Raw genomic sequence first — 27,864 nt, forward strand, 5'->3', positions numbered from 1 at the left:
TACAGTTCAATTTAGGACCTGGCCTTCTCAGCATAGAGTCACCAAAAACGTACAATGATGGAAACTGGCACACTGTTGGTGCAATACGTTACCACCAGGATGGTGTTCTGAAGGTAGACGGAGAGAAGATATTCCAGGGCAAAGCACCAGAGAAAGCAAAGGATCTGAAGTTTTGGGACAACTTATACTTTGGAGGCTATCCAGGAGAACATAATATTGTATCTGTCACAAATGTTGACTTTGATGGATGTATAGATCATGTCCAAATTGAAGGAACACCTGTTGATCTCAGCCAAAATACTGGTGCATTTGGAGTTACTGCTGGGTGTCCTGCTCGGGTAATTATCTAAAACTCATATCCGGCATGATTTATGAGACTCAGTGTATTTGTTTCACAGTTACAGAAAATGGTCTGATACATAAGTTTGTGGAATGAAAACACACACACAACTTATCAACATTTTGAATAGCATTACACATGATATAATTTACAGATGAAAACCAAAGAGAGATCTCTCATAGCTCACTTGTTGCCAAGATACTGCAATATCAAAAAATTAAAAAGGAGAGGAATACAAACACAACTGCAGCAATGAAGGCAATAGTAATGCCAGTTGTACAAACAGATGTATGTAACAGAACCGGGATGATTGTACTTTCAAACCATTGCTCTTTTTCCAGTTTAAGTACACTTGTTTGCACACACAGCCCCACAGATACCAAAACACATTGACACTGCATTAGCTTCAACATTAGTGATGTCTCTGTACTGTTATGCATGTCTGTGTATCATCCATAGATTAGATTCAGGTGACTGATTGTCTCACCTCATTATTGTTAAGTGTTTTCGTCCTGGAATTTTTGTTATTGTAATATAACGAGATGGCTCAATTGAACTTAGAAACCTTTTCTCTATTTTTCTGCCTCAGACCACACAAACTTATTTACTTATGAGCACAGGCCATTCTGTAAAATGGTATTGGGCACGTCAGGTTTATATGACATTTGAAAAATTACTAGTTTCAAAATTATACAGCTACATGCATATACACTAGACTGTCACTAATCTGGCCATTCCTGGCACATATGGGTACCGGATTAGAGGAAGTGCGGTATTATTGAGTGTCTGAAATTTATTTTATTCATTTATTTTGCTTTTTATTTATTTTCAAAACATAGGGGATATAGTGTACGGTACTTTATTAAATCGAAAGATACAATTTTAAAACGTTGAGGTTATACTTTATTAAATCCAAAAATACATTAATTTTTAAAGACAACTTAGTCCTTGAGTTATACTGTACATAATTATACAGTTGTATCTCTTACTATAAAATATGTCCCTAATTTTTAACTGTCACAATGATGATACGTGATGGTGGCATGCTTTATCAACCAACCGCTTTACAAGCATTACATAAGTACTGCATGTATCTGGTTGTTGCATAATGTACTCCAGAAAGACCGTGGCAGCTTCAACACCAAAAATGTGAGAAATCTTCATGCTCTCACCTCCTGTGTCCTCTTCTTCATCACTTTCATCATTACTTTCTTGCACGCTTTTGATTATTTCTTCATCTGTTAAAGTCTGGTCCGTATCACAGTTTTCCTCATTCAGCCACTTAGTGACATCTTCATCATTAATTTCTTCTCCTGCTGGAAGGTTGTGGAACATGTCAGTGTATAAAGTAATTGATAATTCCAAATTGACTGGCTCATCACTGTCACTCACTACTGGATCCAGCTTGGCATCAATAGATGGCCACAATTTTCTCCAGCTCTTCATTTATGGTAGCGCTCTTCACTTTATGCTTCTGCCACTTGGAAAACAACATCACATATGTTAATTGCTTTCCATGCTTTCAGCATAATCTCGATAGAGTGGTTTTCACTTTTGTTCAGCAAGGAGATGAGAAGTGAATGTTGATAATGATGTTTAATTGATTCCAAAATCCCCTGATCCATGGGCTGAATTAGGGCTGTCACATGGTGTGGCAGAAAGAGTGCTTGTATACCATCGGACTTTAGAGAAACATCTGAAGGATGACTGGGAGCATTGTCAATTAAAAGGATAGATTTTAGTGAAAGCTTTTTCTTCTTTAGCTCTCTTCTCACTGCTGATACAAACATTTCATGGAACCACTGAGAGAATATTCGGCGGTCCATTCACGCTTTCTTTTGATTGCAATACTGCACTGTTAGAGTGCAGTCAGTGTGTTGAAAACAACGTGGATGTTGGGATTTTCCAATCACTATAAGCAGAAGTTTATGACTCCCATTTACATTACAGCACACAATTAATGTTATGTGCTGTTTCTGTTGCTTGTAACCATGAGCTTCCTCCTCATTCTTGGCAGCTAATGTTTTTGAAGGAAGTGTCTTGTAAAAGAGTCCTGTTTCATCAGCATTATACAAGGCATCAGCAGTTAAATCTTCTTCCTTTATTATCTTCCGTATCGTGCTTACAAACTCATCAGCATCCTTATCATTAGTTGAGTGACTTTCCTTGGTGACTGTCAGCTGCCAAATGCCATGTAGTTTTTTCCAGTTTGATAACCAACCTTCACTTGCTGCAAACAAGTTACTACCGCCAAGTTGTTTGCTTTTTCCTTTATAATTGGGCCACTGACTGGAATTCCTTTACTGCATTGTTGTATGAACCATATATAAACAGCTACGTCCAGTTCTTCATTCTCACTCTTTAGCATAACCTTCCATTTTCCCAACTCACTATCCATTTGTGTTGAGTACTGTCGAATAACATATTCTTTCTTTTTGATGTCATAAATAGTTGCTTGTCCAACATTGAACTTGGCAGCAATGGCTTTCTGCGTAGAACCTCAATTTAACTTACCTAAAATTTCAAGTTTCTGCTTGAGGTCTAACATAACTAGTTTCCTTTTAGAAGACATGATTCCGAACTGTAAAGAAAGCTACAATTTCATATACAATATATAAATAATTGTTTAAGTAAGCATTGTTCTGCACGATAATTCATTGTGCAATCGTTTTTGGATGTGCGCCAGATTACTGAGAGGCCGGACTACTGAGGGCCGGATTAATGAGAGTCTAGTGTATCAGTAAAATGAATGATTTCTTCAAAACTAGCCTCTAAAATACAACAACCTTTAAAAAGATCTTCAAAGTATTCTTTAACACTTTATGGATGAGTGAAATTTTTTAGCCACACGGAGTGGCCGCGTGATTTGAGGCGCCATGTCAGAGATTGCACGGCCCCTCCTGCCGGAGGTATGAGTCCTCCCTCGGGAATGGGTGTGTGTGTTGTTCTTAGCATCAGTTAGTTTAAGCTATTTTAAATAGTGTGGAAGTCTAGGGACCGATGACCTCAGCAGTTTGGCCCTTAAGAATTGACACACATTTGAACATTTTTGTAATTTTTGGTTTATTTTTGAAAATGCAAGTTTTCTATTATTTTTCTATAGTTTGGCAAATTGTTGTATAGACAACATCCTGCTTTTAAAGGCTCGTTGTCAGTTAATTTGAACCAATTTTCTTCAATATGATAATCATTTTTATTTCTTGTGTTATAGCTATGGATATCTCTATTTAACAATGCAGCATGATTACTTTTTACATAAATGTTTCGTACATGTTTAGTGATGTTACTATTAATATGTTTAGTCCCTGAACATATTAACAGTAGCATCAATATACATGTATGAAACAAGAATTTATGTAAATAGTATCATGACAGGTTTTGATCTTTTAGTGACTCTTCATCAGATGAACTGAATACTTTACATTGTAATTCATCAACAGACCAGGATGGAAGAGGTGCTCACATTGTGAGACCAGGATAAAATTGTTACAAGATAGTAACTGTGTTTCCCTGGTGTGTGTGTGTGTGTGAATGCAGAAAGATTTTATCTCCTGTGAGATTATTTTCTTGATCTGTATTTGTAAGTTGAGTGGTGTATGCTTGGCTTTTTTTTTTAGATATATTCAAGCATGATTGCTGTAAAAAATTCATAAAATATTAATAATCTTGATCATACTTTTAAAAATGTTCACTGATCAACATTTTTATGTGTAACAAAGTTTCATTTGTAAAAAAGTTCAGCAACTTGATGAAATGTAGCACTTTTCTGTTAAGGTCCATCCCATTTTGTCACACTGCAGCTCTGTTTGCTAGAAACCAGAATGACTTGTCACTTCCAGTGCTCTTCCTTTTTTTCTAATAATGGAAAAGCAGTGTATTTGGAGAAAACTGAGGAAGTATTGTGCTTACTCATATCTTGTGTGATATATTTCATATGTTTGAGTTCTCTGTTAGGCTCCTATTAGTGAAAAAGTAAGATGGCCCAAACATGAGGTGTGAGAGGCCTACTGAATGATTATTATAGAAAAATTTAGAGATTCTCTATTTGAAAGCTGGCAGCATTATGTAAAAAAGTAATTTAAAAATGTTAAGCAGCTGCTGTTGCTTGGTATTGTAAGAGTAACTTGTTTCTCTCTGTCTCTGGTCACCCAACTGATGTGGTACGCTAAATGTAAAGACATTCACCCATGAAATAAATGGAAATTACACTACTATTGCTACTGGACTACCACTGTAGCAAGAACAAATGCGGTAAATGGAACGTAGTACTTTATAGAGAAACATGTAAGATGCAATGAATGACCAGTTGTGCATAACACTGAATACATTGACTGGACCATAGTAATACAGGTTACAGAATAGGCTGATCACTCATTTGTGAGCGCTTAAATAATGCTGTTTCTTTGGTGGCTCAATAGAGCATGCCAGGGGCTGACCCAGGTGGCCTCTATAAGCAGGCCTGTGACTGTATGGATGCACTATCTCTGAAATTGTGCGTGTCATGAGTGAAGGTACATCAACTACTAATGAAAATACAAATGTAACATGTAGATTTTTCAAAGAACTGAAGTATTGTACATGACAGTACAATGTTAATATTTATCTAGTTGCACAAATAGTCAGTCAGATCATGTTAAGGTTTCATTGTTGTGCAAAGATTGATAACTTGCTTTAAAAGTTCAGAAATATAAAACTATGCACTTTGCAAAATTAACAAATTTAGTATCTTATGACTGCAACATATGTGAGTCACAATTGGAATCAGTCACATTGTACACATAAAGAGTATAGCAATTTTTAGGGATACAAAGTGGAATGATAATATCAGCAGGCTGCATCTCTGATTGATTCTAGAATATTGCTCAAGTATATGGGATTCATACCAAAGAGGACTATCTACATCTATACTCAGGAAACCACCATGCAGTGCATGGCAGAGGGTATGTCCTGTAGTACCAATTATTAGAGTTTCTTCCCATTCCATTCACATATGGAGTTTGGGAAAACTCATAATTTGCATGCCTCTGTGCATTCTGTAATCATTCTAATCTGGTCCTCATGATCCACTTGTGAGTGATACGTAGGCAGTTGTAGTGTATTTGCAGAATCATCATTTAAAGCCAGTTCTTGAAATTTTGTTAATTGGCTTTCTCAGAATAGTTTACAACTGTGTTCAAGAGTCTGCCAATTCTGTTTCTTCAGCATCTCTGTGACACTCTTTCATGGGTCAAACAAAGCTGTGACCATTCGTGCTGTCCTTCTGTGTGTCTGTTCAAAATTCCCTGTTTCTCCTATTTGGTATGGATCCCACAGACGTAAGCAATATCCTAGACTGGGTTGCATGAGTGATTTGTAAGCAATCACCTTTGTACACTGATTGCATGTGTTGCTGATAAACTGAAGTCTACCATCTGTGTTACCCACAACTGAGCTTATGTTATTACCCACAACTGAGCTTATGCGATCATGCCATTTCATAAGTGTTACACCCAGGTGTTTGTAAGAGTTGGCCGATTACAACTGTGTCTTGTGGATATTATAGTTGTAGGATATTACATTTTTTCATTCTGTGAAGTGCAAAATTTTATATTTCTGAACATTTAAGACAAGTTGCCAATCTTTGCACCACTTTGAAATCTTACCATGATCTTGCTGAATATTTATGCAACTTCTTTCAGACAGTGCTTAATTGTAGATAACTGCATCATTTGCAAAAAGTCTGAGGTTATTATTAATTTTATCTGCAAGGTCATTAATATACAATGGGAATAGCAAGGGTCCCAACACACTTCCCTGGGGCTCACCCGCAGTTAGCTCTCACATCTGGCAATGATTCTCCATCCAAAATAACATATTGGGTTCTTCCTATCAAAAAGTCCTCAATCCAGTCACAAATTTCACTTGATACCCCTTCCTCAATCCAGTCACAGATTTCACTTGATACCTCTTATAATCGAACTTTTGACAATAAGCTTAGGTGTGGTACTGAGTCAAGTGCTTTTTGCTAAACAGGAAATACTGCATCTACCTGACTGCCTTGATTCAAAGCTTTCAGTATGTCATGTGGGAATAGTGTGTGTTGAGTATCACATGATAGATGTTTTCAGAATTCATGCTGTTTGATGTGCAGAAGGTCATTCTGGTCAAGATACCTCAGTATACTGAGGTATGTCTGAGCTTAGAATATGTGCTAAGATTGTTCAACAAATCATTGTCAAGAATAGTTGCTACTCACCATACACTGAAGATTCTGAGCCACAAATAGGCACAACAAAAAGACTGTCAGAAAGGGAGCTTTCAGCCAACAAGGCCATTGTTAAAAAAAGACAATATACGAGATGCGATTGGAAAATTTTAAGAATGGCTCCGCTACTGCTTACTGGTTTAGTGGGCAGGTACACGGAGGGTGGGGAGTAAGTCATTGCATTGTCCTTGAACGCCCTCTGACAGGAAACTGCATTTCCTTTATTCAGTTAATTGTGGCAGCTGGTTGAGTTCAGGTCTGTTAGGGTTTGTTGTCCTCTCTGTGTGAAAATGGACGTAAAAATGAGCAACCAGTTTGTGTGAAATTTTGTTTTAAAACCAGGAAATCAGCTTCTGAGACTTACAAAGTGTTAAAAATATCTTTGGGAGATAATTGTATGAGCCAGTCAAATGTTTTTGTTTGGTTCAACAGATTTAAAAATGGCCGTGAATCATTTGAAGATGAACCATGGTCCGGTCATCCTTCCACCTCAAAAACGAATGAAAATGTTGTGAAAGTTCGTGACTTAGTGTGCTCTGATCATAGACTTAGACAATTAGGGAGATGGCTGATGAACTTAATTTAAGTTTCTATGCAGTTCAGTCAATTTTAACTGAAGATCTGAACATGCATTGAGTGTCCGCAAAATTCATTCCAAAAGTGTTGTGAAGTGACCAGAGACAATACTGACTTGAGGTGTGCCAACAACTGATTAATTGGACTAAAAATGACTCAGATTTGTTAAATAGGGCAATTACAGGTGACAAATCTTGGGTATATGAATATGATCCTGAAACCAAAGTGCAGTCTTGGCAGTGGAAGACTCCAGGTTCACCAACCAAAAAAAGCACAGCAAAGTCGGTTGAAGGTGAGGAAAATGTTGGTGATATTTTTCGATTCTACTGGTATTGTGCATCACGAGTTTACCCATGGAGGACAGACAATTAACCAGGATTACTACAAATGTGTCCTTGAGCGTGTGAAAAGGTGTGGTAGAAAAGGCCTGCATTGTGGAAAGACAGGTGTTGGGTGCTACACCATGATAATGCTCCAGCTCATCATGCCTTCTCTATCGTTGAATTTTTGACCAAATTCAAAATCCCTGTGCTTCCACAACCACCATATTCCCCTGATTTGGCTCCTGCAGGCTTCTACCTGTTTCCTAAACTGAAATTTTCAGTGAAAGGGAAGCGATTTGACTCAATTGAAGACATCGAGGCAAATACAGAGAGTGTACTTAACACTCTTCAGAAAAAAAAAAAAATTCCAGGAATGTTTCCAAAAATGGAAACACCGTAGGAGTTGGTGTGTTCAGTCAGGAGGAGACTATTTTGAAGGAGATGCATCACAGTAGCATGTAAGTACCACCATTGTACAATTACAAGCCCATTCTTAAAACTTTCCAATCAGAACTCGTACATACATACACACACACACACACACACACACACACACACACACACATGCAAACGTGATTCACACAAACATGACCACAGTCTCTGGCTACTGAAGCTTTTTGTAATATTTTTACATTCCATCCTGGATTTTCCATTGTTTAAATCAATGTCACGAGTACTGGGTGGTGGTTTTGTGGATCATTTTTACTGTCTTTCTTGTAAATGAGTGTGACCTATGCTTCCTTCCAGGTACTGGGCGTGGTATTTTGTTCGAGGGATCTACAATAAAATGTAGTTAGAAGAGGGGTAACTCAGCTGCAAACCCAGTATAGAATCTGATAGGGATTCCATTGGGCCATGGAGCTTTGTTCAATTTTAACGATTTTATCATTTTCTCAATGCCACTGACGATAATACTGATGTCACTGACATTGTCAGTGGTATGAGGATTAAATTGGGGCAGTTCTCCCACAATTTCAGTTTCTGTCTCCGTCATTAGAGACTGGATGCTAACTTTAGTACTACTAACAGCCTCTACATATGAACAGAATTTCTGTGGGTTTTGTGAAAGATCATTTGACAACATTCTGCTGTGGTAGTCATTGAAGGTTTCATGCATTGCTCTCTTTGACAGCCAAGCATATTTTTTTCAGCATCTCTTTCTCTATAGTCGTATGCTGTGTTTTACATCTATTGTACAGTTGTGTGTTATTCTGGAAGTTTCTTTATAGTGACTGTGTGCCATGGAGGGTCCTTCCGATTATGAACTGTTCTACATATATATCCAGTGCATGGTTAATTATTCTTTTAACCTGGAGCTGTGGTTACTCTACATGCTCCTGCCCTGTGCTGAGAGTTTCAAGTTCCTCATTGAGATATGACACTGCTGACTTCTTATGTAGTTTACTGTACATATATATCTTTCTGCTTGTTTTAGTTGTCCTTTGTACTTTGGTAATCATTGTTGCCACAACTGCATTTTGGTCGCTGATACAAGTTTTGATGTGACCATCCTCAAAGAGGTCATGTCTATTTGTTGCCATTAGATCCAATATATTTCTATAGTGGATGGCGTTCTGAACTATCTGTTCAAAGTAACTTTCAGAGAAAGCATTAAGTAATGTTTCACAAGATGTCTTATCATGCCCACCACTAACAAAACTGTAATTTTCTCAATTGATTGCTGGATGGTTAAAGTCTCCACCAGTGATTATACTATGATTGGGGAACTTATGTACAAGTAAACTGAGATTTTGTGTAAAGTTTTTGGTTACAACAGGAGATGAGTCTGGTGGGTGATAGAAGGATCCAGTTACTATTTTGTGCCCACCTCTCATACTGAGTTTTGCCCCAACAATCTCACATACAGCTTCTCAGTGGATTCAAGTTTCTTGTCTGCTGTGGCAAATACACCACCTCCATTTCCCATTAGCCTTTTCTTTTTGATATACAATTAAAATTTCCCCAAAAATCTCACTTCCATCAGTTTCAGGTTTCAACCAGCTTTCTGTATGTAGTAGTATGTGAGCTTTGCTGCTCTTCAGGAGCACTTCAGACTCTGGCCCTTTGCTGCAAATGAGAGATGACAGGATGCACAGGAGAAGATAGTATTTGGTGTACCTTTAATACCTGTACCACAGGTACACGACTCTTGGAAGCTCTTTTACCTCACTGATTCACTGCAGCTGCCAATTGTTTGACAGTAGTCAGAGCAATTTGCAGCTGCTTACGAATGTCAACCAACTCATCATGTGTTCAAGAACAGCATTCACAGGGGACTACATTTTAACTGGTGCAGTGTATTGAACTAAGCCTGCTGATTATCTTTCAATTTGTTGTGCTACAAAATTACTAATTCCCTGTAAGAATTGAAGCAAATGCACAAAACGAGGTTTCTATTAAGGCAAGAAAAACCTGTGGTAAAAATTATTAGTTTCCTGAAACTTTGAGGTTAATTATGGTTGTTAGCAACCTCAAAAACAGAATTAATTTATGATAAATGTGGATAATACATACTCTTCTTTATGGGAAAGCTAGATGTAACACAATATGTTACGTACAGTATCTGTTACAATAACTAAATCACAGATACCTATTTACTATAAATTAAATCATGCACAGGACAACAGTAACTTCTGCAAATTCTCAAAAATGCATGTTAATTTGCATTGATATGCAATGAAATCTAGGATGATCTATTCATCGGCAGTGACTGTGAATCACTAATGCTGACTTGCTATGAAATAAGATTTCCAGGACAGGTTACGGGTAACTTACAAAAATGTAGTTTTATTAGCATCCGAAAGTTCTCAAAAACAACTTATTCTCTTATAATTATACAATGAAATTAGAAAATGATTGTTTTTAATAAAAATAGGCCTACTATTCTTCAAAATTTTAAAAGAGCACAAAGAAGTTTAAGCCTACAGTTGACAATAACAGTACGAGTTTACCATGGCATTTGTGAATGTTTGCAATTTCACAATACAAATGAGTATTGATAAAATCAGTGATAGATTATGCAAAAGCAATGCAAACAGTAAAATATGCAAATATAAATTTTCAAATCAGTACATGAATCTGGCACCTGATGTCTCACACAAAGGAAAATTCTAAAGCTGTATGTAGGGTGTTGAATGTATCTGTTAACATACCACCTCTGTCATTTCTGATACCCCAGAGTTTCCCACAGAAGAATCCTTCTTTATTTTTTGACTTACTTTGCATTAAAATATCCTGTTATCATCTTGTTGTCATTTATCAATTTCCATTGTCTTTGTAGAAGTCTTCTACCTCCTCATAATGTTGTGAACCCATTGATGCACTGACTTGAAGGATTTGCAAGGAATATCTTTTTGTTATTTATGAAATTAATCTTGCTATTTTGTCTGGGTTTCCATCAATATCATAATATGGTCTTCAATTTTTCTGTCTGGAGTGAAGCCTACAATTGAATTATATCCATGTATTGTGGAATATGTCCTGATTTCAGTTTTATTTGATTTTAATTTTTTTGCCACTCTTATGATTACTATACCATATCTGATTTCATCTTATTTCATTCCTCTTCCAACCTTACTACATATCTTCAGGCCCTTAAAGTTCTGGAGTTATTCTCTCCAAAAAAAAAAGTAATCAGAGTACTTGGGTAAGTCCAAGCTGTCGTCTTCTTCAATAAGTGTCATAGTTAGAAAAAGCACATTGTTTAAATATGTCTGAATGTTTGCTCATGCATGGAAAAAAAATAATAAACAAATTTAGATATTAATACAGTTCTGTTCTTTCCTTATAGGTTGCAAGTCTAATTTCATTCAGTGATAGAAGTCCAGGATATATAAAGTGGCCCAATGCATCTTCCACAAACCAACTGCAATTGAGTCTCAGGTTCAAGACAGAAGTCAGTGATGGTCTGTTGTTCTATGGAACAGATCAAAGTCAAAACAATGTTGCATCCTTGTCACTACAGGATGGTCGTTTGGTTTTCAGCAGTCAGCGAGAACAGTTACATAGTAGCCAGTCTACACAGTACAATGATAACCAATGGCATGTTGTTACCGCAACCCATGACAGTAGTGCACTACACTTGGATGTAGATGACTTTGACACTTTCACGTAAGTATTGGATGATCATTTTTAATTCTCTGATTGATTCTGCATTGAGTATGCTATTGCAGTTGGCTCACTATTTGTAAAATCACACCTACAACATTTTGCCTTCCGAGTCATCTGTCCTTTCTCCCCCTCATCCTGAGTTCCCCTCTTCACAGCTTTGTGCTTCCCTTTGTATCTCACTGTACTTGGCCTAGATACCAATCTCTTTATACTCATTCCCTTACTCATCAGGCACACTGCTTTCCTCTTTTCTATGCCCCCCACCCCAAGCAGCATACATGTAGGTAAGAGTCAAAAGGTTGTATGTTCTCATGAGTGTGTTCTCTAAAGAGGAAGAAAAGTTTGATAGCTGAGCTATAATATTCAAATTTGCTTTAGATGCCTTTGTACTGTGTAACACTTTTTCTGCATGGTGAAATGTTATCTTTCTCATAGATTGGTTCTTTAACACATAGAATTTGGAATATAGGAGAATCAGAACTTTTCCTTTTAATGAAGTAATCATTCTGTTGAGTCAGGCTAAGATTTTCAGTAGGACGTAGCTAAATTAGAACTAATTCTAGGCCTGAATACAGCTCCAACATAAATTTTAAAGATATTTCAGACTTATCTGTATTAAAACGATTTCTAATGTGTTTTCAGAACGGACACAGCACCTGCAGCACTCCATTTCATGTATGGCACTTTGTTTTTTGGAGGATTGCCTCCTGATTTTGAACCTGCAATTGGTGCAGCAGCTTCTGCTAAGCCGTTTATTGGCTGCTTGGGAGATGCAGTTGTTAATGGAGTGTTTATTAATTTTGCCAATGCTAAAGAGCATTCTGGGGTAATTCTTGGAAAATGTCAGGCAGCTGACCAGGTAGTACAGCCACCTGTAAGAATTCCAGGTAAGTGAAGGAAGAAATGCAAAAATTATTTTAGTAAAGAAAATATACTGTTATACATATTTGTTCCATAAAAATCTTTGTTGTATGCAGCTTTCATTTTTGTCTTAAGAGTTCAGTACAGTTCCTGTAGTCAGACCGCTTATTTTCTTTGGAGTAACCACAGTTTGTCCGTTTCAAGGTAATGTGATGTTAAAACCACTGTCTATGTTTGTGACAGAACGCACCTGGATTTTGTAGTCTCATCCTCAGTAGCACCAATCTTGATCACCTCAAAACTGAAAGTCTACAAAAGTGTGGAATGGTTTTCATTCAAAAATTTACACAGTAATGCTGACCAGTTTATCTACTACAAAAAATAATGAGTGCATCTATCCAGAATTAGCACCCCCTGTTTACAGAGGCAAAGTTAAGTATTCTATTGGAGCAAAAAATAAACAGTTCACACATATACAGTTAACACTGTCCTACAGTAGTGTGTTAAAGATGATCATACTGTTGTAGTTCAATCAAGTTACTCCCTAACCAGATTCATCTTGTCCAATTGTCACTGATTTCAGTGACAATAACACTTCAGTTGTTGTTGTTGTGGTCTTCAGTCCTGAGACTGGTTTGATGCAGCTCTCCATGCTACTCTATCCTGTGCAAGCTTCTTCATCTCCCAGTACCTACTGCAACCTACATCCTTCTGAATCTGCTTAGTGTATTCATCCCTTGGTCTCCCTCTACGATTTTTACCCTCCACGCTGCCCTCCAATGCTAAATTTGTGATCCCTTGATGCCTCAGAACATGTCCTACCAACCGGTCCCTTCTTCTCGTCAAGTTGTGCCACAAACTTCTCTTCTCCCCAATTCTATTCAATACCTCATCATTAGTTATGTGATCTACCCATCTAATCTTCAGCATTCTTCTGTAGCACCACATTTCGAAAGCTTCTATTCTCCTCCTGTCCGAACTATTTATCGTCCATGTTTCGCTTCCATACATGGCTACACTCCATACAAATAATTTCAGAAACGACTTCCTGACACTTAAATCTATACTCGATGTTAACAAATTTTTCTTCTTCAGAAACGATTTCCTTGCCATTGCCAGTCTACATTTTATATCCTCTCTACTTCGACCATCATCAGTTATTTTATTCCCTAAATAGCAAAACTCCTTTACTACTTTAAGTGTCTCATTTCCTAATCTAATTCCCTCAGCATCACCCGATTTAATTTGACTACATTCCATTATCCTTGTTTTGCTTTTGTTGATGTTCATCTTATATCCTCCTTTCAAGACACTGTCCATTCCGTTCAACTGCTCTTCCAAGTCCTTTGCTGCCTCTGACAGAATTACAATGTCATCGGCAAACCTCAAAGTTTTTACTTCTTCTCCATGAATTTTAATACCTACTCCGAATTTTTCTTTTGTTTCCTTTACTGCTTGCTCAATATACAGATTGAATAACATTGGGGAGAGGCTACAACCCTGTCTCACTCCTTTCCCAACCACTGCTTCCCTTTCATGCCCGTCGACTCTTATAACTGCCATCTGGTTCCTGTACAAATTGTAAATAGCCTTTCACTCCCTGTATTTTACCCCTGCCACCTTCAGAATTTGAAAGAGAGTATTCCAGTTAACATCGTCAAAAGCTTTCTCTAAGTCTACAAATGCTAGAAACGTAGGTTTGCCTTTTCTTAATCTTTCTTCTAAGATAAGTCGTAGAGGAGCACTAATTACAATGCAAATCAGTCAAACTGTTATTTCCTTTGGATAACAGAAATTACTTGGAATTCCTTAACATTAAAATTTTACAGTTTCACAGTCACTGGTGTGCAAATTTTCATATGCAGAATGAACATACTTGTGGCACGAGTCACACTGAGAATGCACTCAAACATAGATGTTACTCATGTACTTTCACACTGCGGACTGGCTATTTTGGTCGGCATGTGATTATTAATAGACAGGCATAAGAACAGACTTTTATTTTGAAAATTACATAATGCTTTGAAAAATGGCTGGGTTGGGATTTACTGTTCTTCATGAACTGCTACAACTAATGTGATTTTGGCGTATAGAAGATGTTGCTAGTTAGAAATTTAGAGAAATACGTGGGACTATTATATTTTCACATTGTGAAGCTCCTTGTTTATATGAATAAGAATCATGTTGCAAATTAGAGAAAATTACATGAAATTATTAATGAGTGTGTTAATTAACCAGTGTTGTACATTGCATTGTACAGAAAAATTAGGGTAACAAAAGCAAACTGGTGCTTTTCATTTATTATGCTGTCAAAGTTCGGAATCTAATAGTGGCTATGATGAAATCTGCAATGGAAACTGTCAGTGGCTGTGAACTTCAAGTTCAATTATTTTGGAAGATAATTAATTTTAGGTAATTTAAAATACCTTATAGAAAACTCAGAGTGCCTAACTTTCGAGTAGTGAAGGTCACTTTTCCCAACTACCTTGATTAGCACATAAAGCTTTGCATGTAGTGAACTAGATTACAAACATCAGTTAGTCATAACATTTAATTATGAGTGCCCTTATGAAAGGTAATTACAATGATGGAATTTGGATAGCTAAATTAATGATCTGAATAATAAATTCCAGTGAGATTCAGTCTTTACAGTTTACCGTATTTACTCGAATCTAAGCTGCACTTGAATCTAAGCCGCACCTGAAAAATGAGACTCGAAACCATGGGAAAAAAAATTCCCGAATCTAAGCCGTACGTGAAATTTGAGACTCGAAATTCAAGGGGAGAGAAAAGTTTTAGGCCGCACCTCCAATTCGAAACAAAGTTGGTCCATTGTAATATGAAACACAATTTAGGTCGAATGAATGACGATACAGCTACAATAGTTTGGTTCGAGTCGTAAGCTTAGCAGTTAAGCTTTACCAGGTAGCCATTGCCATGCGTCAGGCGCTCCGTCCGTATTTATACGGGTACTCTTCCTTTTTCACGTGCTTCGTCTGGTTTGAATCGATTGCTTATTTTGCTTTGATCTGATAAGTGCCGTTTTCTTTGTTATAGGTGTTTACGTCATTCTAAGCTGAAAATGCATTACTGTACTGTGTCATGCATTGTTTGTCGCATTCTGATAGTGCCTGTTTACGGCCTGTCACCGCTCGTGGCAGGGCTTGCAAAAAAAAAAAAAAAATAGGAACCGTCTCATTAGCGAAACAATGGCAAGAGACTACTATTTGTTGTTACTTACACTGCTGCTTTCTTTGATAATGATCAACAAGAACCAAATAATACACTGTGTATGATAGAACATGTTCTGAACGAGAGTTAGGCGAAAATTTTTCTCCGTTTGAAAATCTTTGCGGCCGCTTCTTTAGTACATCAAATTCTGCACAGAAATTAGAGTCATCTTAAATTTAAAAATCTAGTCAGTTGCCGTGCTTCATTTCTGACTGTATCACTATTAGGCATAAGAATAATACGAATATAAACATGACACGATATGTATATTCTTCCACGTTTGCTGTTGATTCGCTCTAGTTTCATAGTTAATTAGGCAGACAGCATTTAAATGAGATAGCAGCAGACACGAAAGAATACATGGCAAAATGTATATATTCATATTATTCGTATGGTGAAGAGAATACTGCATGTGATTCACATTTCATCAGGTTCCCATTAGCAACCATCTCTTCTCACAGGTAGGAAAAAATTCAGAACGTAGAGTTGGCCATATTGACAAACATACCAAACAGTCTTGCCAGTCGGATTTTCGTAGTACATAGAAATTATGCTACATTCGAAGTCGAACAATACGGAATTTGTATTTACTTCGTTGGATAATGTAAGAAAATGCAGTGGTCAAAACTCGGGGCGGAGAAAAAAAAAGCTCATCTTCCACCTTTTTTTTTAAATTTATTTACTGACGCAGAGGTTTTGGCGCAACTATTTATCTTTGTGCCTACAAAGCATACCTGTGTAGCGCTACATATATTCGACGGCAGAAGTTAGTTGTGGCGGCACCTACCACCATTTTTCAGAACTTCCGTTTGCTTTGCACTCGATTCTAAGCCGCAGGCGTTTTTTTGGATTACAAAAACCGGAAAAAAAGTGCGGCTTAGATTCGAGTAAATATGGTATTATGGGGACTAGAAAATGTAGCAGATGGAAAGAATCCACCTTCTATGTCACATGTTATATCCAGTTGTAGAAGTTACTAAACCAGACTACAATGAAACAGATTCAGTTATATTTCTTCATCTGAAGCAGTCCCAACAATCATATTAGAATTTTCAAGCTCACTGTATGGAAAAAAAGTTTCATGTTGCATGTGAAATAAATAAATGCATTTGTGTTGTATGGACACACACACACACACACACACACGAACTGTATGCAGCTCGACTGGGATGGGTGTGTGAGGGTTTGTATCGTGTGAAGTGGTTGAGAGGAGAAAGAAGGCAGGGAGTGGGAGAGAGAATTGGGAAGTGTGGCTGACAGCTGGAAGGGAGAATCAGTAAGTTCTTGTGCTGACTCTCATTCATAGCCATTAGTTACCCTTCCCAAACCCTCCCTGCTTCATATCTCGCTTCGCCCATTCAATTCAGCACAACCCCTCACCCTCATCGAGCTGCAGACCTACTGTGCTGGCTGGCACTATGTAGTCAGTTTCCACAATAAAGCCATACATGTTTGAGTGCTCCTGAATATATATGTATGTATGTATCAGTGTGCATGTGTACTTTAGCTGGAAAAATGATTCATCTGAAAGCGGTCTTGTTTAACAGCCTTTCCATGACTCATCACCTCTACAATTTGGTGAACTTCACTCCTTAAATTATTTATATTCTATTAGGACCTTTTCATTGGCATAACAGCATTTACTCTTAGGTGACAGATTAAAATTCTGTAATTAATTTGTACCTCAAACTCAACAGGTTTTTAAAGTCTAATCTTCCTCCCTTCATGTCATTAGTTTCAGTTTAAGTGTCAATTGCACTGTTTCAGTTACCAAGTTTAAGTGCTCCTTTTAACCAGAAATGGACACTTTTTACTTTTTGTTGCAGATTCCTATGATGAAGATTACACCATTGTGGAAGAACCTGAAGAAAAAACAGAAGTGGAGCATGCAACAGATCGTCCAGGAGTAGGTAAGGAATGCCTGACATTGTTACCAAGCAGATTATTAATAGTATAAAAGAAATCTCAAAAAAATATTAACTTAGCGTCTTTATTCTATAAGTATCACTGTGTGATGTGATTTATAAAGAAGATTGCATTGCAAGATTTGCATTACAGTGCTACGAAACAGTTCAAGTGTCTTCCAGCACTTGTGAAAGATTTTTGTTCAGCTAGTCAATGTTAAAGGGTGAATGTACCAAGTTAAATTATGTTGTGAATTCAACAGATAAAAAAATTGTTTTCCCATATATTTCGTTTATGTGTTCCTCTTTTCTTCTTTTGTTTTCCTCAGACTTCACACACGATTGCTGTTTTCTTACACGGTCACTTGACAGTTTTGATATCCTACTTTATGCCAGCACGAATTTCATCTGTGCTGATGAAAACTTTCTGTACATTTTGCAACTATGTATACTCAATCTGCATTAGCTGCATTTCAATGCTTTTAATTGTTTACCTATTATTTATTTGATATACAAACAGGATACCACCTGAGATTTTGTATAAAGTATCAGATGGATGATATTGGTGTAGCTCATATAACCAGGCTGTCTATTGTGGGTTTCTGCCTGTGCAAGCAAATGTGGTTCTTTTAATTTTGATAACTGGCAAGGAACTGCCACTTTTGTGTCTTATCATATTCTTATTTTAATTTCCAAGTTTTCTATTTGGATTTCCAAACTGCTTCATTAATGACAACACTTTAGTTGACTGCCAGAATACTGTAAAAGCCTTGTCCATATTTTGGGAATCCCAAAAGACTCATTATTAGATATTCTCTGAACATGTGGCAGCTCTTTCATATTGTATTAACAGGCAATAATCAACATTTTCAAAGAAGAAATGAGCAAAAATTCTAAAAACCAATCACTCACCTACAGGTGAATGATAAGTGGCACATACTCAAACGTAACAGACATAAACTTGAACTAGTAGTGAGCCGTAATATTATTTTTTTCTAAAGCATTCTCTTATGTATGCACACACCATTCATCTTCAGATGAGTGTTTGCCTATTCTAAGTTTATTTATTTTTCCACCTTGAAATTTCTGTTATGGAACACATTTAAATAGAAGCATGACAGAGCACTTGATTCTTATATTTTGTGTACTGTCTTATGTTGCGTACCATTAAATGTTCTGATGCACTCATTGTTACATACAATACCTTATCCCTACAATTTTCTCAGAGGTACATCTTTATGATTTACATATATATGCTTGTATATCCATGTCCACTATTCCTATCAACATTTGTGATATGTCCCAGATCACTTATGAATGCAGCCTACCTGTTCTTTCGCCCATTTCCTCAAAATCTGTTGGTTTTGTCAACTCTTAATCTGGAACTTCCTCAAACATATGGCTACAGAATTTATTGATTTTGTTAACACTTTCTGACTTGTTGCAAAAGCATTTCATATTGTATGAAAATGATGAAATCTGTCTTCAACATATACTCACACACTGGATAGCAATTTCATTTAATTATAACAATTATCACTCTGTCTGCAAGGTTAATAGAAATGTGTATTTGATTTTTCTGTGCTGTGTTGTTTGCATTAGTGATTGATTTGAAGGACATTGCCACAGAAAACTATTTCCATTGCCCTTATATGGCACACCTCTTTCAAAGCTAGCATGAAGGACAATATCAAGAATTTTAAGTTTTAGTTTTAAACTAGTGAAAGAATTTCTTGGGTTGTTAACTGTATCTAATGCTTACCCTTTTCAAGCAGTTTACGGAAGGCTTTACTGCCTTGTTGAAATTACAAACATCTATTAAACCATCAAGAGAAATACTTTCAACTATATTTTAGCTCCGAGTTGTGTTATTACCTGTACTTCTCCTTACTGCAGAGCATAGGACAATAATACACAACAAAATTATAATTCTCTGTTCATAAAATATTAACATTCATTTTCATGCTATGTTATGACACCTGATACTGGTATTCTCTCATCTCCATGAGGTTCTTCAATTCATCAAATGAATTATTGTTTAGAGTCTTTTAGCCCTTTGTTGGGTTCAAAAAGGAAGAAGTATACATACACTTAACTGCACAATAATTGGCTGGCACATATCACAATCATAGCACTGGTGTGCAACATGCCATGATGAGAGGATGTGTAGAACAGTGGAACCACAATAAGTGATTTAAATGCCTGAGAATTGGTGTGCATTTAGGCCCAACAGTGCCTCCTTTTGTGTGACCAGACAGGTCAGTGTTGTGCAATGCTTAGTTGGTGTGGAGCTGTCATACAAAGTACAAACATGTAACTAAGTGCCACTATGCCTCACCAACATCACAGCATGGAATATCAGCATGTGAAAGCGTTCTAACAAGGCAGAATGATTGGACTCCAGGAGACAGGTCTGTCAATCCTTGACACTGCAGCTTGTATGGGGCATGCTGCTTCAACCAGTGAGGTGTATATGGAACCACTGGAGAGAAGAGGGCCATACAGCACTGATAGGGTACTGGAGAGCATAATGTGATCACAGCATGAGATGACTGCCACCTTGTCTGCTTGACTGTAATGGACAGAACAGTTTCTTCGACAGTGTTGGAATTATGTTGGAGCACTGCAATGGCATGAACATGTGTGCATTGACAGTTTGGCATTGTATTCTGCGGGCTGGACTGGTGGCATGCCATTGCGTTGGCTTCCATTGACCAGAAACCACCAACACCGCAAACTGTGATGGGCGCATAAAGCTGACACTGGTGCGCTGAGTGGAGAAATGTAGTGATTTTGGACAGTTCTTGCTTCAACTTGTCCTACAGTGATGGCTGCGTGTGCATTTGATGTCGCCATGGTGAACACAGTTGGGAAGACTGCATTGTCAAGTGACATAGTGGACAAATGTCAAGCGTGATGGTTTCAGGCACCATTGCCTGTAACATGCAATCTTGCCTCTTATGTCTTGTGGGCAATCTGAACAGCTAGTGCTATGTTAGAGAAGTCTTGCAGCCCAAAGCACCATACTTCTGCAAGCAATTCCACATGCCATATTTCAGCAGGATAACACTTGGCTGCATGGGGCGAGGAATGTGCAAGCCTTCTTCGAAGAATGATGGGTACCACTGCTTCCCTGGCCTGCCTGTTCACCTGACATGTCACGTATCAAACATGTCTGTTGTGTGTGCTCATTTCCTGGACTCCAGCCATTCTGGTCAGAGTCCAGAAAGCGAGTACACACAACAACACAGCTTGCATTACCTGAAAAAGTTGACTGGGTCAGTCATTGAAATATTGAAAACAGCTCAGCTACACACCTAGAAGTACATTATTAATCAGTTACACTGGAGATCATACAAAAGTTTTACTACTGTTTGATTTTCTGTGTTATAGAGTTTGTACCAGAGGCAACACCTGAAGCAGTCACGACTACAATGACAACTACAACCACCACTACCACAACTACAACAACAACAACCACCACCTCTACTACAACTCCAAGCACCACCACCACTACCACAGAACCACCTCCTGATCAGTGCAGACTACCACTGCGACCAGCTTATGATCCAGAGGCCTCATTTGAGACACATGGATATTTTGTCAGTAAGTATTTCCAGTCTGACATTTAGTTTAGTGGTGTGTAAAAGATGCGTGACCTTGTATTTTGATGTTTTGAAGTGTCTTAGTATTATATTAAATATATTATGAGATGCTAATTTTTAAAATATTTCAGGTAGAGCAGAAAATAGCAGAATACTGTTCGACAGGTTACCAGGCCGCCTGAAGAATAGATACGACTTTAGTCTTCAATTTAAAACACATTCTTCAGAGGGAGTTCTATTCTATGTAGCAGATATAAAACATATCGATTTTATTTCTCTTTATATGAGGAATGGAAGGGTTAGTAATCAACTAACACTTTTTACATTTATTATTCTTTTCTATAGATCTCAGTGTTACAGATACATAAGGTTGCTCAAAATAAATGTCTGTTCAATATCATTAGACAAAAATGTTAATCCAGAAGTATTCTTGTTTAATTCTACAATGTAACTGCACTTTTCAAATGTTAACAATTTGTTTGTCACGTTTCAAAATGATTCAGAAGACATCTTGCAGTTTATGTCCATGCAAATCTAAAGTGGGCTGATGCATGATGCACAGTAAGACATAAAAGAAAAGAGCATTCACATTTGTTTTCATGCACTAGCTCTTTCTCCAGCAATAGGTAACACATTGACACACACACAACCACACAGGCACCCAAACACGTCATGGGATACAACAAAAGGAGATATTCAAGAGAGAGGAGGAAACTGAAGGGGGAAAATGGAAATGGGGAGGAGAGAAAAGGAGAGAAAGTTGAAGATGGAGAGGGAGAAATGGAGGGGAGTTGAAAGGAAGTTGGTTTGAAAGAGGTGGGAGGAGAGGGAGATGGAGAATTCCTGCATTGTGGGAAGGGAGAGGGAGAGTAGTGGGAGAAAGCAGTGCATAATTTGGGCAGAAAAGTAGTGGTATGGGCAGAAGAGACAAGAGAAAAGAAAAGGTGAGGTGGTAGGAACAGGTTAGCACAGGTTTAGGCCATGGGGATTGAGACAGCACAGGGTGTGTTGGAGAGACAATTCCCATTTGCATAGTTAAGAGAGAACTGTGCTGGAAGGGAGTATTCAAAAGGCCCATTTGTGTTGTGATGTGCAGCATGTTCTGCAGCTAGGTGGTCAAGTTTGCGGTTTGCCACAGTTTGGCAGTAACTATTCATGCGAGTAGACAGTTGGTTGTTGTCATGCCCACATAGAATGCTGTACTGAAATTGTAGTGTAGCTCATATATAACATAGCTGCTTTCTCACATGGGCCTGCCTTATATTGGTTGGGAAATGCCTGTGGCCAGGCTGGGATAGAAGGTGGTGGTTGGATGTATGGGACATATCTTACCCCTGGGCCTAGCACAAGGAATAACCCTAAGGGAGCAGTATTAGGTGTAGGACGGATATAGGTGTGGACAAGAGTATTCTGTAGGGCGGGTGGACAGTGGGATGCAACTTTGGGGGATGTTGGTAGGATTTTGGGTAGAAGATCCCTCATTTCAGAGCATGACGTTAGGTAGTCAAGGCCCTGGTGGAGGATGTACCTGAGCTTTTCAAGGCCGAGGTGATTCTGGGTGATCAGAGGAGCGTTTTTCGGCAGCTGGTTAACAGATATACTGGTGTCAGAGGTGCAGATGGTATGGAAAACTTCTTTATGGGTGAGATGAATAGGATATTGTCTGTCAGTAAAGGTTCTGCTAAGGTTATCAGTATATTTTGACTGCTCCTCATTTCCACTGCATTGCCCACAGATGGCAAGGCTGTAAGGGAGAGACCTTTAGATATGTAAAGGGTAACAGCTCTCAAAGTGAAGGTACTGCTGATGGTTGCTGCTCTTGATACAGACAGACGTATTTATGGACCTACCTGAGAGGTGGAGATCAACACATAGGAAGGTAACTTGTTGAGTTGAGAAAGACCAGGTGAAGTGGATTTGGGAATAGGTGTTGAGGTTATGGAGGTAAGAGCGTAGGTCATCCTTGCCATGATTCTGGATCATGAAACTGTCATCAATGAATCTGAACAAGACAAGATGTTCTTCCAATACAGTCAACACTTAAAACCTGTTCAGATTGATTGATGATATTTTCAAGATCTGCACTCATGGCAAGGACAACCTTACTCTTTTCTCCATAACCTCAACACATTCCCAAATCCAATTCACCTAACCCTTCTTAAGTCATCAAGCTACCTTCCCAGATGTTGATCTGCCCTCTCATATGACTCCATAAATACGTCTATCCATATCAAGTGCACCAGCCACCAGCAGCCTCCACTTTGAGAGCTGTCATCCAACACATGTCAAAAAATCCTTTCAGCCTTGCCATCCCTTGATGCTGCATCTGCAGTGCAGAGCAGGTGGTGTCAAAATATACCAATAGCATTGTGAGAAGCTTTACTTACAGACAGTATCCTAGCCAGCTCACCCAAAAACACTCTCCCATGCAGTCCGCTGCTCTGACGCTACTAAACCTGTTAATCAACGACCAAGAAGCGTTCCTCTGATCATCCAGTATCCCCTGGCTTTAAGAAGCTCAACCACATACTTCACCAGGGCTTCGACTACCTCACATTGTGCCCTGAGGTGTGGGATACACTACCCACATTCACCATCATAGTGTTCAGTCACCCATCCAACCTAAAGAATGTCCTTGTCCATCCCTATACCAATCTTACTCTCATTACTCCACCACATGTGTCTTTGCCTTGTGGTCAGCCCAGGTGCAAGACCCATCACATACACCTACCCATCATCTCATACTGCAGTCCTGTCACAGGCATTTCCCACCCAATAAAAGACAGAGCCAAGTGTGAAAGGAGCCATGTTACGTATCAGCTATACTGCAGGTTCTATGTGAGCATGGCAACTAACCAACTGTGTACTCACATGAATGCCCACCGCCAAACTGTGACAAAATGCAAACTTGACCATCCAACTGCCAAAAATGCTGCACACCACAACACAAATGTCTTCAACAGCTGCTTCACTATGATGACCATTTGGATACTCCCCTCCAGCACAAGTTTTTCTGGACTATGCAGTTGGGAATTCTTTTGTCTCGTGATCCCCATGGCATACACCTTTGCTAGTCTGTTCTCACTGCCTCACCTTCTCTTTTCCCTTGTCTCTTCTGTCCATACCACTCCTTCTCGGTCCTGATTCTGCACTGCCTTCTGACACTACTCTTCTGTGCCCCCCCCCCCCCCCCTGCCCCCCGCTCACCCAATGCAGGAATTTTTCCCTCTCCCTCTCCCAACCTCTCTTCCCTGCCCCATTTTTCAACCCCTATCCTTTCTCCCCTCACTTTCCCCCTCTTCATCTTCTCCTTTCTCTCTTTCCCCCTCCCCCTTTTCCCCCCTTCCTCCATCTTCCTCTACCTATTTTCATTGTATCATGTGTAACCTTTCTTGTGTTGCTGTGTGGCTGTGAAGTCGTCTGTCCAAAGGCGTATCTGATTCCCACTACACCATCCTTGCGTCCTTCCTCATACTGACTTTTCTTTTGGAGTTTAATTGAAGAGCAAAGACAGAGGATATCAGAAACCTTTGTACTATTTATCAGGAGAATGACACTGGGGAAATCATCATAAGAAAATGATGTGGTCATTTGAAATATATGTTGACGATTCACAGTGTTCAGGAAGGCCAGGGGATTTTGATGAAGTCCTTCTGAACACGTTAATCCATGTTAAGCAATCCAAGAATTAGCAGATGTCATAAACTGTGAGCAGTCAATGGATAAACAATATTTCCACTCCGTGGACAAAGTTAAAAAATATGCTATTTAGAGAAACTACAATAATTTGCTGTTGATCATTAGTGCATCTCTACTTGCTAAGACTGCTGCTGAGGATGGGGAAAAGAAAAAAAAATGTGGGACTGGCTGAATCCTCACAAAGAAAGCAACCTCTGATACTAAAGGCACTATCTATTTGCAGAAGATGACACATACACTGTGTGATCAAAAATATCCGGAACCCCCAGAAACATACGTTTTTCATATTAGGTATAGTGTGCTGCCACCTACTGCCAGATACTCTGTATCAGCGACCTCAGTAGTCATTAGACATCGTGAGAGAGCAGAATGGGGGTGCTCTGCGGACCTCACGGACTTCGAATGTGGTCAAGTGATTGGGTGTCACTCGTGTCACACATGTGTGTGTGAGACTTCCACAATCCTAAACATCCCTAGGTCCACTGTTTCCGATGTGATAGTGAGGTGGAAATGTGAAGGGACACATACAGCACGAAAGCGTGCAGGCTGACCTCTTCTGTTGATTGAGAGAGACAGCCAACAGTTGAAGAGGGGCGTAATGTATAATAGGCAAATATCTATCCAGACTATCACACAGGAATTCCAAACTACATCAGGGTTCACTGCAAGTACTATGACAGTTAGGCGGGAGGTGACAAAACTTGGATTTCATGGTCAAGCGGCTGCTCATAAGCCACACATCACGCCAGTAAATGCCAGACAACGCCTTGCTTGGTGTAAGGAGCATAAACATTAGACAATTGAACAGTGGAAAAACGTGTGGAGTGATGAATCACGGTACACAATGTGACGATCTGATGGAAGGGTGTGGGTATGGCGAATGCCCAGTGAATGTCATCTGCCAACGTGTGTAGTGCCAACAGTAAAATTTGGAGGCGTTGGTGTTATGGAGTGGTTGTGTTTTTCATGGAGGAGGCTTGCACCCATTGTCGTTTTGCTTGGCACTATCACATCACAGGCCTATATTGATGTTTTAAGCACTGTCTTGCTTCCCACTGTTGAAGAGCAATTCAGGGATGGCGACTGCATCTTTCAACATGATCGAGCACCTGTTCATAATGCACAGCCTGTGTTGGATTGGTTACATGACAATAATATCCCTGTAATGTACTGGCCTGCACAGAGTGGTGACCTTAATCCTATAGAACACCTTTGGGATGTTTCGGAACACTGACTTCGTGCCAGGCCTCACCGACTGGCATTGATACCTCTCCTCAGTGCAGCACTCCATGAAGAATGGGCTGCCATTCCCCAAGATACCTTCCAGCACCTGATTGAATGTGTGCCTGAGAGAGTGGTAGCTGTCATCAAGGCTAAGGATGGGCCAACACTATATTGCATTCTAGCATTACCGATGGAGAACGCTGTGAAGTTGTAAGCCATTTTCAGCCAAGTGCCCACGTACTTTTGAACACAGTGTATCTGTTATAATAATGAAAGCTTTATGACAAAAATTTGCTTTCCAGGAATGTAATCATAATTGTTGACGTGTATTGCCAACTTGGATATGTGGTGAAAATATTTGCAAATGGCCGAGGAGGGTGTTTTAAGTATGCCACATCACATATCACTTAAATTGCAAAAGCAGCTGTCCAGGAGATTGGTTGGCAAATGCCTCTTTATATCTTTCATCATCATGAGCATTGAGGAAATGCGTCAGATAATTGAGATTTTTTCAAAGTTCAGCTCCAGGCAATCACATTTTATTAGTATATCTATAAGAGAGCCTACACCAGCACTACAGAAAGTCATGCAGAATGAAGAAAAATATTATTACTCATCTTTTTCTGAGTACTTTTCATCTTAAATATTTCTATTACACCAATGAGACACTGTAGACTGCTGCTTCGCACCAACATGCATAAGTACAAGAGACAAATGACTGGGCTGCGAACAAATTGAATCAAATTAATAACAGACCAAATCCATCATGTGAAATATTTTCACTAGTGACAACTGGTGTACCACAGTAAAAATATAAGTCAGATGTGTCTAGAGTAACAGTTTGCTCACAAACTGGAGATCTATGTCAAGATATTGACCTGTCAGATCCTACATCTAGAATAGTGATATATCGTACAATGGAGAACACTCCACTTTAAAGATTTTTTTAAATAGTTGATTTAACACTTCTGTTCTGTAACATATCTATTTTTAATAGATATCTGTGTGGGTCATGTAATTAGGAATGTGTCTTGCTAGCTGAACACTTTACTCATTAGAGAATTTTTATGTACAAATTGTGATAATAGCTCTATGTGTAAAGAAACCACCAAAACTGAGTAGCAGATAATTAAGACTACTGTATGTTCTCTTTTCAGTTGGTCCATGCATTCAACTGTGGAACTGGAGCAGCCAATATCACAAGCACCAATAAATTTGATGATGGAATGTGGCACACAGTTGAATTTTCACGACATTTTACAACAGGCAGTCTCATAGTGGATGGTCAACCAGAAGGAGATGGACACTCACCTGGAGACACAAAATCCATAAATGTTGAACCACCAGTATTTCTTGGAGGTGTTCCTCAAGAAATTGTTGAAAAAGTTAGGCTTAATGTGAAGGTATCCTGTTTTGCTATATTCAGATTATGTTTTTATTTTGACAGGGGAATTCAGAAGTTTCCAAGTATTAGGAATATGAGAGATGTTCCTTTACGAATGTGTTAAGAAAAATTTAAAGAAACTGAGCCAAATAAACCTTTATTGCCAATATCGAAGAGCAAATTGAGCAAAAATAAGCGTGCACAAAAAACAACTTTTCCCACAACATATGAGACTTTTGAGTCACTTTTCAATTTGTAAGGTTCTGGCTGTGTTGGACATGATATATTCAATGAAGATTTAATATTGTTCTTGTTTACCTCTTACCTGCAATACTATGAAAAGTATAGATTACTATGCAATGT

General features: G+C 38.6%; 1 protein-coding gene across 1 annotated transcript in view; it reads left to right on the plus strand.

Annotated features, from left to right (window-relative positions):
• LOC124614059 (laminin subunit alpha) overlaps positions 1–27,864 on the plus strand; it is a 402,758-nt gene that overhangs the window by 359,480 nt on the left and 15,414 nt on the right. The window contains exons 48-54 of the mRNA XM_047142894.1: positions 6–338; positions 11,274–11,593; positions 12,236–12,480; positions 17,512–17,595; positions 20,983–21,195; positions 21,326–21,492; positions 27,275–27,520. Of these exons, the coding sequence (XP_046998850.1) occupies positions 6–338; positions 11,274–11,593; positions 12,236–12,480; positions 17,512–17,595; positions 20,983–21,195; positions 21,326–21,492; positions 27,275–27,520 (1,608 nt within the window). The remainder of the gene's footprint in view (positions 1–5; positions 339–11,273; positions 11,594–12,235; positions 12,481–17,511; positions 17,596–20,982; positions 21,196–21,325; positions 21,493–27,274; positions 27,521–27,864) is intronic.

This window comes from Schistocerca americana, chromosome 4 (assembly GCF_021461395.2).
Source record: "Schistocerca americana isolate TAMUIC-IGC-003095 chromosome 4, iqSchAmer2.1, whole genome shotgun sequence".
Lineage (NCBI taxonomy): Eukaryota > Metazoa > Arthropoda > Insecta > Orthoptera > Acrididae > Schistocerca > Schistocerca americana.